General features: G+C 45.7%; 1 protein-coding gene across 1 annotated transcript in view; it reads right to left on the bottom strand.

Annotated features, from left to right (window-relative positions):
• Positions 1 to 12,070, bottom strand: part of MTMR3 (myotubularin related protein 3) — a 75,736-nt gene that overhangs the window by 19,232 nt on the left and 44,434 nt on the right. Inside the window, 3 exon segments of the mRNA XM_036392904.2 lie at positions 5,655 to 5,768; positions 6,703 to 6,799; positions 9,671 to 9,837. Of these exon segments, the coding sequence (XP_036248797.1) occupies positions 5,655 to 5,768; positions 6,703 to 6,799; positions 9,671 to 9,837 (378 nt within the window).

Genomic DNA, 12,070 nt, shown 5'->3' with positions numbered 1-12,070 from the left:
GTATTGTGGCCTGTTGGCCAGTGAAAGCTGTGGAGTGTTGTGGAACAGCAACATGATGAGGCATGATAGAGGAATTCAACATGGATGGGGGATAACTGAGAACACCCTAACCTGGACATGGATCTCATCTCCTGGGAGGTGACATTCAAAAAAAATTTTTTTGTTTCACACATCGCAAGAGTTAGTAGTTATTTCCTTAAATCTGACCTGGCTTCTTGTACTACGCAAAAAGAACAGACCTGGAATAATTAAAACTCACTGAACCACTGCAAACATGCTCTGAAAAAGGTATGAAGACTCTCCCCTATGATCTGTTATAAAAAGAGGACTGAAATGTATTATCACAGTAATTCCACTCACTGCCTTTGTGCTGGCACATCCCCCTGCTGCCACCAGCTCTGGGACTCACCAGCCACTGAAGTGTTTGCAGCTGGAAGGAACAAACTTCTCCCTGACCTTGCCCAGCAGCACCCTGAATTCAGGGAGCTCAGCCCTGGGGAAAGGAGGCCCAGCTGTGGGTGCAGAGAGCTGCAGATGGAGTGGCCAGAGCAGCACACACAACTTGTGGGGCACCTCAGAACAGTTAATCCCTGCCTCATGTCCCAGCTGGAATATCTCAGCACTCCTCCACATGGATCTTCTCTGTTTAAGTCAAAGGATCACAGAACACTTTCAGCTGTGAAGAGTCCTAAGGCTCACCCAGTGCCACCCCTGCCATGGCAGGGTCACCTCCCACTGTCCCAGGTGCTCCCAGCCCCAGTGTCCAGCCTGGCCTTGGGCACTGCCAGGGATCCAGGGGCAGCCCCAGCTGCTCTGGGCACCTGTGCCAGGGCCTGCCCACCCTGCCAGGGAACAATTCCCAATTCCCAGGATCCCATCCATCCCTGCCCTCTGGCACTGGGAGCCATTCCCTGGGTCCTGTCCCTCCATCCCTTGTCCCCAGTCCCTCTCCAGCTCTCCTGGAGCCCCTTTAGGCCCTGCAAGGGGCTCTGAGGTGTCCCTGGAGCCTTCTCCTCTCCAGGTGAGCACCCCCAGCTCTCCCAGCCTGGCTCCAGAGCAGAGGGGCTCCAGCCCTTGGAGCATCTCCTCCTCTGGACTCTCTCCAGCAGCTCCAGGTCCCTCCTGTGCTGGGCTCCAGGGCTGGGGCAGCTCTACAGGTGGGGTCTCACCTGAGCAGGGCAGGGCAGAATTTCCCCTTTCCCTACTGCTCACACTGCTGGATCAGCCCAGGGCAGGGGTGCATTTCTGGGAATAACAGCTTTTCAAGCAGAGGTGCCTCTGGGCAATGCTTTTCTCACCCAGGAGTCCCCTCTGAATCCTGGACTTCCAAAGTCTGCTCCTGCCAATTACCACTCCTGTATGTTGTGATGCAGGAAAATATTTTAGAGCCTTCCTGCAAACAAACTGCCCACCTCAGCTTCAGGGCAGCCAGGAGCTGTTCACTTCCCTCTAACCAGGGAGCCCAGAGTGCTGAGGGTCAGTGTAACCTTTAAGCAAATCTTAACAGCCCTGAACAGGAAGCCAGCCCACTCAAAGCAACCAGTGTAGACTTTTTGGCTCTGAGCACTCTGATGGATGTTTCTGGAGGTGTGACAGGCTGGTTTGTGCTGTGCTGTCAGAGCTGTCACCCCCGGGTGCTGCAGCACCTCCTCCGCAGTGTCCCCGCGGGCACCGCGTGGGCGCCGCTGCCTCCTGCTCCTCATCCAACAGCAACACAGGGACAGGCTCCGTGGTGCTCAGCCTCCAAGTGATCAAACAGGCTGGGATATGGGCTTGAAGTACTTTTCATAGCTCTTTTATAATTGTTTCATATAAAATCCCCTCAGTGAGAGGAAGCACTGACACGCTGCGTTAAGTGAGGCAAAGGAAAAGCGATGCGAAGCCACAGCTCTTACACCAGGTGCCAGCCGACTGCAGGCACAGGGAAATGGATTTCTGCTGGAATTAATGGCCTTCCACAAACAGCTCTACCCAGAGCAAATTAGTTCAGGAAAAAATACGTGCCAATCACTGAAAGGCCACCTAGTTCCCCGCTACGCTTGCACAAATAAAAGAAAATAAAACATCATTATATGTGTAAGAAATCTATTTTGAACAGAGCAGCTCATTTATTTTTCCATATGTTCTCCTAGATTTCATTACTACCTGCTGCAGAATAATTTTCATAGGTTCATAAAGAGTTATATTTTCATCTCCAGGTCCTTGCCTCGCATTATACAAATAATGAAGAATCATTAGGCTGGGAGATGAGCTTGTTGGTGGCTGTGCAGCCCCAGCAGTGCCCTGCACAAATCTGCCATGTTCAGAGGTACCAGAAATCAGCACACAATTCTAGTTAGGGGCACGCTGGAGGGCTGAAGAATTCCACTCACTCTAGCTGGACTGGCCACAGGGATAAAGAACAGCCAGTGTGATGCTGAGATCCCCAGGGACAGAGCTGGGATAAGAGGGCATCACTCAGAGCTCAGGAACAAAACAAAACTATTCAAAAAACTTAAAGCAAAACCCCCATGGAAAACTCCCTAGAGACAAAAAACCTGGAGCCCCCTGCAGAAACCAAGAGTAAATCAGCATTAGGTAACTCTAAAGCCCTTTACAAGCTGTTGTACAGCTGCAGGACACATGTACTCCTCTGTGTAGGCTTCCTGTGTCTAAACCATGCTGGAGTACAACAATAAATCCCCCAAGTCCCTGTAACCACAGAGCAGTGAGGAGCAGGGAAGGGTGAACTGCTCCCTGTGCTGCATTTCTGAACCATCAGCACTGTAATGGAAATCCCTTTGTTGCAGTTCAGGCATGTAACTCACAGCAGGAACAGAATTTCTGTGTGCCCAGGATGCCTGGGCCTGTGTGGGGGCTCGCCCTCAGCAGTGCAAGGCCAAAGGACACTTCCACACAGAGAACCTTCAGGGAGGCTCTCATGATGCTGTTTCTACAAGACAGCAGGAAGCCCTTGCTACTGTCTTCCCAAAAAACCCTAAGAGCATTCTCCATAACATTGATTTTTTGGGGCCAGATTTATCTACATAAATTATTGTCCCCAGAGAGGTTGAGGCTGTGGCTGCCCCTGGATCCCTGGAAGTGTCCAAGGCCAGGTTGGATGAGGCTTGGAGCAAGCTGGGATAGTGGAAGGTGTCCCTGCCTATGGCACAGGGTGGAATCAGATGAGCTTTAAGTTCCCTTCCAACCCAATCTGCGTTTCTGTGACTCTATGAAATGTGTGAATAGGCTTAAAAAATTGGAAACAGAAAGAAAAACTGCAGGGTCTGGTGTGAGATTTCTTTAGAAATCTGATCATAGAATGGAAGCAACGCTCCTGACAGCCCAATCCCCACGGAGCATTCCTGGAGCTGGTCTCCAAATCAGCCTGCTGGGCTTTTCAGCCAGGACTGCTTCACAGGGACAGTGAATCTCCTGCTGCCAGGGTGTGCTTCTGGTCTCTGTCCCAGTGATCTGCATCTGAGACAAATGACTGGACTTATTTTAAAAAATCCAGATTACTTCTTCTTCCCATGAAGTAAAGCAAAAAGAAGTTTAGTAATGTGATCAAGACTGAAACTAAAATCATTAAGTCCCAAAATAATTTCAGTGGATAAAAAATGTTGAGGAAGCTCTTGCCCCTTAGTGAAAAAAAGCTGGCTTTATGCATATATATATATATATATATATATATATATAAAAAACTGTATATGGAATCCCAATCATAGAATCACGGAATTATTTGGGTGGGAAAGGACCTTAAAGCTCATCCTGTTCCACTCCCTGCCACAGGCAGGGACACCTTCCCCTAGACCAGGATGCTCCAAGCCCAGTCAAACTCAGAAAGCCTCCCCCCCTCACTGCTGTGAGCTCTATTAGAGCCCAGAGTGATGAACTGGATGTCTTGAAAATCTATTACCAAATGTTAAGATAAAGAAAAAAAAAAGAAATCAAAAAAGAGAAACACTTTTCTCTCACTGATTTGAAGCTCAGCAATGAATCCTCATGTGTGGTTTACCACCCAGAGCCTCAGCAGAACTGATGAAAATTGAACATGGGGAACAGAACAATTTCAGTCTCTGTGGTCTTTTGACTTTTCAATTGCTCTTCTATAAACCCCTGGAATGCAAGGTGTTCCCAGGAATGAGAACAAAGTGTTTTCCTTCTGTGCAGTGATGACAGCAGGGGGAATGCTGCCCTGGGCAAGTGTGTTTGCAGGTGAGGTGTCCCTAATTATGTGACAACTGCAGAAAAGGCCCAAAAGCTGAACCCAAACCCACATAGAAATCATATTATTCTCCTTTAATATATTATTCTCCTTTAACATATATATAATATATATACACACACCTTTAGTACTGTAGTAATAAAACACCCAGGTTTTTAAGTGTTAGCATATGCTGGAAAGCATTTTCCCCTTCCCAGAGCTGAGCAGAGGAGGGAACAGCCCCTTCACCATTCCAAAAGAGACCACACTGAACCCCTTCGTTGTTTGGGAGGAGAAGGAGGAAAGACAGCAGGATTTCAAGGGAATGGTTTGCTGCCATGAGCCAATTTGTTCTGCCTTCACTGAACAAGAACCCTTAAGCTCAGCAAATAGAGTTCTGTAGCCTACAGCTCTCCTGCCCTTGGCTGCTCTGACACAAGCTGCAAGGACCTGCCAGCTTTCCTGCTCCCCATGCTCATCAGGAATGGGTGCCCAGGCTTAGGGAATATCAGTATTCATTATCTTTTTAATCCCTTTGTCATCTGATGCTTTTAAGAGATTTGAAAGATTTATGGGAGGATAACCACCCCAGGGAAGGGGCCATGGTATTTAGTGACAGGTTTATAGGATCATGGAATGGCTTGGGGGGGAACAGACCTTAAAGCTCATTCCATTCCATCCCCTGCCATGGGCAGGGACACCTTTCACTATCCCAGGTTGCTCCAAGCCCTGTCCAACCTGGCCTTGGACACTTCCAGGGATGGGGCAGCCACCAAGTATCCACAAAATTCAAAATATTTTGAAAAAACAAAGAACTCTTTAATAATTTAGAATTTAATAATTCTTTACTAATTCTTTAATAAAAAACAAATAATTCTTTAATAATGTGTTTCTTATTAAAGAAGCTGCCAAAACCCATTCTCTCAGACAAGCAGTTTTATTATGAAGAATTGCTGGACTCAGTGTAGGGAAGGGTCTGTGTAATTAAAACTATCTAAAATATGGAGATAGAGCTAAACTGCACATTAATTTTTAATCTGAGTTTTAGATCTCCTTCAAGTAATTTTGGTATTTGTCCTTGTTTATACTGCAGTCTGAGAATCAGCCAGATGAGTCAGGGAAAAGCCAAAGGAGTACCCAGCCAGGGAGGCCATTTATCAGCTCTCCTCTGATGTGTTCATTTCCCATTTTTTCATTTTCATATTAAGAAAAGTTAAAAATCAATCTTAACTGGGGTGACTGCCCCAGGAATGATTTGCAGGAGATGCAAATGCTGAGTGCTCCTCCAGCGTGTGCTTGGAATTCGAAATAAAACCCATTATTCCCACTCGGAGCTCCCGTGGAGCGTCTGCCTTAGCCAGAGCAGCCTGAGCACCTCCCAGAATTCCCAATTATGAGTTCCTCCAGCTTCTCCTTGCCAGGAGTGGCCGTTTCCAGCCTGGGGAAGGCTGCTGCAGCTGCTCCTCACCTGTACACCACGGCAGGGATGCGTTTCCAGGAGCGGAAGCTGGCCACGCTCTCCAGCTCCTTGTCCGTGATCCAGGCAGGAACGATGATCTCCTGGGGGTAGCTGCCACACAGCCTGGGGGAAAGGGAGCACAGTCAGCCCCATGGAGCAGCTCAGGCTTCCAGAGTGCACAAGGCAGCACTGGAGGAGCCTCACAGCCCTTCTGCTAATTCCTGCTTCCCTGGCTGTTAATAAACTCCCTTCCTCCAGCATTAAATATGGAGGGATGGATTTTTCTCCTTCGCCCGACTTGCAGAGGCCAAAGCAGAGATTGCTCCTGCAGGGACAGCAGCCCCCAGCTGGGAGTCATTATCCTGCACAGGCAGAGCACTCCAACTGCTCCATCACAAGGTGTTCCAGCTGGGTTTGCTGTGAGCAGGAGCAGGGCTCAGCCAGAACAGCCTGTCCCCCCAGCTGGGGATCACAGAGCACCCTCCTCTGCTCCAGAGCCTAAAGAGGCCTTTTGTCTGCACTCTGAGGACCTCAGAAAGTGTTTCCTCTTCCTTATTCATCTACAAATTTAACTCTTCCAAACTTGTTTGGGTTTTTTTAATTTTTTAATTTAAAAATTAAAAAAACCCAAACAGGTTTGGAAGAGTTAAATTTGTAGATGAATAAGTAAGAGGAAACAAACTTATTACTTATTACTTATTACAAACAAACTTATTACTTATTACAAACAAACTTATTACTTTGTAGTAAGTTAGACAATAAGAAACAATAAAAAATGTCTTCAAAAGTTCAAACTCCACTCTTTGCTCACTTAAGCTCTCCCTTAGAATGCTTATTCTCTAATAAGCCACATCAAAACCTGGTATTTCCAAGCCTAAAAAAATGCAGCAGCTAATAAAACATTAAATAATTTAAAGCACACTTTTTCTATAAACCAACAAAAAAAAATTATAATTCTGATTGTCCCTTCTTGGGAACTGTAGAAGTTGAAAAAAGTTTCAGTAACTGAGCATTTGGAGATGCAGTTTGGCTGTGGAGCAGCAGCCCCAGCACTCACTTGTACTTCTCATTGATGTTGGAAATCCTCCAGGCATTGTTCATGTCAAACCCCATCCGCTCCACCTCGTTCTTAAACCTGGAGGTTACATGTTCTCCTGGGGACCAAGAGCACAGGGGAAATGAATGGGAAATAAGGAATTAGGATTCCTACTTTGCAGAACAGAGAAAAGCAGCACATCCCTCAGCCCAAAGCCACCAGCTGCATTTCACAGCCTCACCCTGCCATTGGCACTGACATCTGGCCCTGGCCACCTCCCCAGAAATGCCAGAGTCCAGCAAGGAGTTTTACCCTGAAATTACCAACTCCTGGAAATTCATATAAAAAACCAATGTTGCAGAACAGAACCAAGGACATCAGCAAAGGAACTGAGATCCATCAGCAATCCAAGTGGGATGGTTGGAAGTTCAGAACAATTTTCTATCAATGAGAAGAATGTGAGGCTCTGGTGAAAAAGGGCAAGACCTGGAATGTGCCCTGGAACGTGGGCAATCCTTTGAATATGCATTTCCAGCCCCAGGTTTCCTGTGTGGCTGGAGGCAATTGCTGTCATTTATCCTGCAGCTCAGTTTTCCATCATAAATTGGACATTATTCTTCTGTGAGTCAGGTGGAGATAGAGAGGTAAAACACATAAATGATTGTTTGACACAAATATCAGTCACAAGAGCCTCACAAACTCCTGGATTAATATATTAAAGGAAGTGGAATGAGCCCCATTTATTTCCTAGACACTTTTGTTTTAAAGTCTCAAAATACAATTGAAAAATATACAATGGCAATAAAGAATAAGAAGACAGAAAGTCTGGAAAATAAGACAAAATTTTCAGGTTTCCAGGGCTAAGAGAAGTGCTAAATTTAATGAGCATGTGAGCAGCACTAGATAAGTGATTCTGAAAGTCCATCCATTGCTTGTCTCTTTAAATTACTGGAGCATTAAATCCTGAGGCAGAGCAGCACCCAAGGGGGGGAAATCTGCTGAAAAATTAATGCTTTAAGTATTACATCTTTCCATTAAATATTTTAGAAAATCCTTAAAGTCTTTCAATCCCCCAGATATCTGGAGATACATGTTTAAACCCAAGATGTAAATGCACATGTCTGGAATGATTTCTAATGAACAGTTAGAAATAAATATAAATAGGTAAATTAAGAATATAGACAGCAGCCTAATTACAGGGCTTAATTAACTACAGTATTATAAAGATCCTTTGTCAAGAGTAGAGGTGGAATTGGACAACACATTCCAGCCAGGCAATAACCTCTGCCAAGTTTGTCCTTAGTAGTGACTTTTTAAATTTAAAAATCCCACTAATTCTTTTACTGGAGCACCACAAGAATGGGCTTCCCCATCACTGCTCCTTAAAACTTGTGCTACATCCTGAGCCATTTTTTGGATAGCAAATGAGAACACTGGAAATATCCCAAATCAGTGCTGCTCAGCCTGGTGGATTTTAAGACAAACACATAAAGCTACATGAAAATCATACATTCTGTTTGATTTTTCCCTCTTAATTTTTAGCTACTGTGCAGCCACAGGTTTTTCTCCTGGAAACAAAACACCAACCTTAATATTTAGTCCATTTCTCCTGAATTGCTGGTATTTTAAGAGGCACTTTGAGCCAACATTGATAATGTTTAGAAGCTTCCCAGCCCACTCTCAAAAGCCCAGGGAAAGCAAGCTGGGTATTTTGTGGGCTTGTGCTTCCAATTAAAGCTGACCCTGTGAGCCACAGCCTGGATCTCTACTATAGACACTGCTAAGATATTTTTCCCAGAAAATGTGTTCTGTTGACACTTGGATGGATTTTGAAGCACTTTAGTAATTTTGTCTGTATCTACCAAATAATGGGCTCCTTGGACATAGAAATGCCAATGTCTCTGGATTGACTTCTTCAGCCACATTCACACTGATTTATTTCAGCTGTAATGCAGCTCTTTGAAGGAGAACATCTACCCCCAGCCACAGGCAGCTACAGGGAGATAAAGTTATATTAAAGAAAATGATTTGATAGAAAAGCAAAGCTGCAAGAAAAAAAAATTGATTGATAAAAATTAATAAAAAGGTAAATGTTGCTTCTTGTCCCTGGAAATGTCCAAGGCCAGGCTGCAACAACCTGGTCTAGGGGAAGATGTCCCTGCCCATGGCAAAGGGTGGAATGGGATGGGCTTTAAGGTCCCTTCCAATGCAAACCATTCCATGATTCCATGATTATCCTAACCTCGCATCAGGCTGAAGTCTCTCTGTTTCAGCGAGGAAGAGCAGACTCAGCAAGACTTCCACAGGTCTGCCAGCTCCCATTTCCCAAATTAGTAAAGAGGGAAAAGCCCTGGCTGTGAAACTCTGCTTTGAGGAGATTTTTGGCATTTTCCAGAAGCTGCCAATGAAGTGTGTGAAGAGGAACAGGGCCAGGGAGCCCCTCCTGCCACTGTGTGAGCCCTGCTCCTCCCCAGACACCACTGACACGAGAGCCTGTGCCAGGCTCCAGAGCAGCCTCAGCAGCAAGGACAGAATCCCAGGAACATCTCTCAGCCTGGTAACTGGGACACTTCCCTGAGGCAGTGAATTGTGACTGACAGCAGATCACAGAGTGCCTGAAATCAGATTTCTCATACTCAACCAAGTGCTACAACCAGCAGCATGCCAAGCTTGAGCTTTTATTTACTTGTGGGCTTCAAAACCCCTGCAGCAAGGATGGTATTCCACAGAAAAAGATCACTGCCTGTGGCTGTGAATGAACCCAGGAGAAGCTCAGGGGCTCCCTTCTCCTCCCCAACATCCATCCTGCAGATCAGTGTGCCAGACAAAAAATGTGGCAATCAACCCAGAACGGTTTGGACTGAAGTCTGCTGCTGTGGTGAGCAAAATGCTGCTGGTTCCACACCTGACTGACCGAATCAAAGCCACCCCAGTAATTCCCAGGAACATCAGGTGCTGCTCTGGTGATGCCAAGGCTGTTCCCACGTACCTGGCCGACACAAGTCCCCGTGCTGCTCCTTCTCACTGGCATAAACCTCCATGCACCAGGCGTGGTAGGCGAAGGAGAACAGGTCCTCTATCTTGGACGGGGGGCGGATGGCATTGTTCAGCCTCTTCAGCCAGTCCTGACACTGCTCAAAGGTGGAAAACTGACACCTGGCCCAGAGACAAACATCCCATGGGTGACTTTCAGTAGGAGAAGCCACTCTAGAAGGTGACAGGCTGAGCATGAAAAGCTCTGTGAGAGCACAAAGTGAGGATAAACACCTTATTGACAACTTAGTTCTGCTTCCATGTGCACTCTAATGGGAAGTAAAATGAAACCTGTGGAATGAGTAAAGAAACACTGAAGGAGTCAGGATTGACTGAGCAGCAACATTCTGTGACTGGGAATAACCAGGGTGTGCCCTGCCAGGAATAAGGGGGACATTTCTCCATGTGTTACCTATAAAATCAAGGGAAGATCATTCAGGTCAAAGACAGGAATGTGTTACAGCCCCTTCTGACTGCTGGATCAGGGGGAAACTCAGAAAACTGCCCCACACATTATAATCTACATAATAGAACTATAACCACAGTCCTGTAAACAAGAACAGGCTGGGAGAGCTGGGGGTGCTCACCTGGAGTGGAGAAGGCTCCAGGGACACCTCAGAGCCCCTTGCAGGGCCTAAAGGAGCTCCAGGAGAGCTGCAGAGGGACTGGGGACAAGGGATGGAGGGACAGGACCCAGGGAATGGCTCCCACTGCCAGAGGGCAGGGATGGATGGGATCTTGGGAATCAGGAATTGTTCCCTGGCAGGGTGGGCAGGCCCTGGCACAGGTGCCCAGAGCAGCTGGGGCTGCCCCTGCATCCCTGGCAGTGCCCAAGGCCAGGCTGGACAGGACTTGGAACAGCGTGGGCTGGTGGAACATGGTGCCCATGGTGGAATGAGATGGGATTTAAGGTCCTTTGAAAACCCTTCTCTTTCTGGCTTTGTTGGGAAGCACTGACTGAGCTTTGCCCAATGTTACAGACTAACAAACAGAGAGAATATTCACTGCACAGGAGAAACCAATCTTCAAAGCAGTGCATTAAAATCACATTAGCCTTTTCTTTTCAAAGAGGATTCCTGGACTCTTTAGAGTAAAAGGGTGGAAATAAACCAGTGATTTATTTTGCTCTGACATTTTTCTTTAAGATTTTATAGTTATTAAATATTGCCCCAGTATTTCCATTCTGCTCAGTCCTGGTTAATGATGGCATCTGCATTCCCTTGGGGCAGATTTATCTCCCATACCTGCAAATAGCTCAGAGCCACAACGTGGAAGGGAAAAGCCGTGTCCAACATCTCCCAGGAGCTGGGAGGAACTGCAGCCTGAGGTGTTTATTTATTTCCCATCACTGAGTGTAAAGCAAGCCCAGACTACTCACTGAGACAGGGTAATTCTCTAGTAAACATCCACACTCAGACAAGATACATCTCACCCTAAATTCCTTCTAAATTCTTTTGAAGTTAGTGGTGTAAATAACAAGTATTATCTCCACTTGAATTCTAATCTCAAAATACAAAGTTTGCTCATGAAAAAGAACAAGAATATATTCTAACTCTTCTGTCTCATTCCCAAACTTCATCATCTCCCAACCATCACCAAGCCCTCAGTCTTGGAGAAGCAATTTTGAGAAAAAATTGATAAGGATGGCAAAAATACAAATAATTTGTATTCATTCTACAATTGACGGGAAAAAAACAAATTAATGTAGGGAAGAAGGGTGACTTTCTTAAATGTCAAGAGCTACAAGTGAAGAGGAAGTTAAACATTGAATTCAAATTAAACTAAATATTACCTCTAAAGTAAAATCAGTCCTGGTGAAAAAACAGCCTTTCAGGAAGCAGCTGACCTGTTAAACATTCTGAGTGCTCGGAGATGGCTGGGGCTCCTTTCATTACACAAAAGGTACAGCCAGCAAACATTTAATCAAAAAGAAATGTTCCTTTCTTCTTAATTAAAGTTCATAGATCAAAATTAATTTCTGCAGCAGAAAGTTTTTTAAAAAAACCCAGTGAGGAGCAGCTGAGGCTGGGCAGCTCAGAGAGCCCTGGAGCTGGGGAGGGACAGCCAGGAGTTACTGCTGCCTGCACATCTGGATTTCCCACCTTCCTTCACCTTCTCTTCCCTCATTTTCTTTTCCAAGACGTTACCATGTCTCAAGGATAGTGACTGTACTCTCAAAGGTGTTGAGAATGCAGAGTGGATGAAGCCTCCAAACCCCAAATCTTGATAAAACTCATTTGCAATGTGTCTATCAGTGGCTTTATCTACTTCTGTACCTATTGATATGGAAATACTGATATAACTATAATATATTGAAGCAATGTATTCTAACTGATTGCAAAGCAGGGACAACACA

The sequence above is a fragment of the Molothrus ater genome, chromosome 18 (assembly GCF_012460135.2).
Source record: "Molothrus ater isolate BHLD 08-10-18 breed brown headed cowbird chromosome 18, BPBGC_Mater_1.1, whole genome shotgun sequence".
NCBI classification, from domain to species: domain Eukaryota; kingdom Metazoa; phylum Chordata; class Aves; order Passeriformes; family Icteridae; genus Molothrus; species Molothrus ater.
The sequence above is the reverse complement of the archived record's forward strand: the minus strand, read 5'-3'. Positions and strand labels throughout refer to the sequence as shown.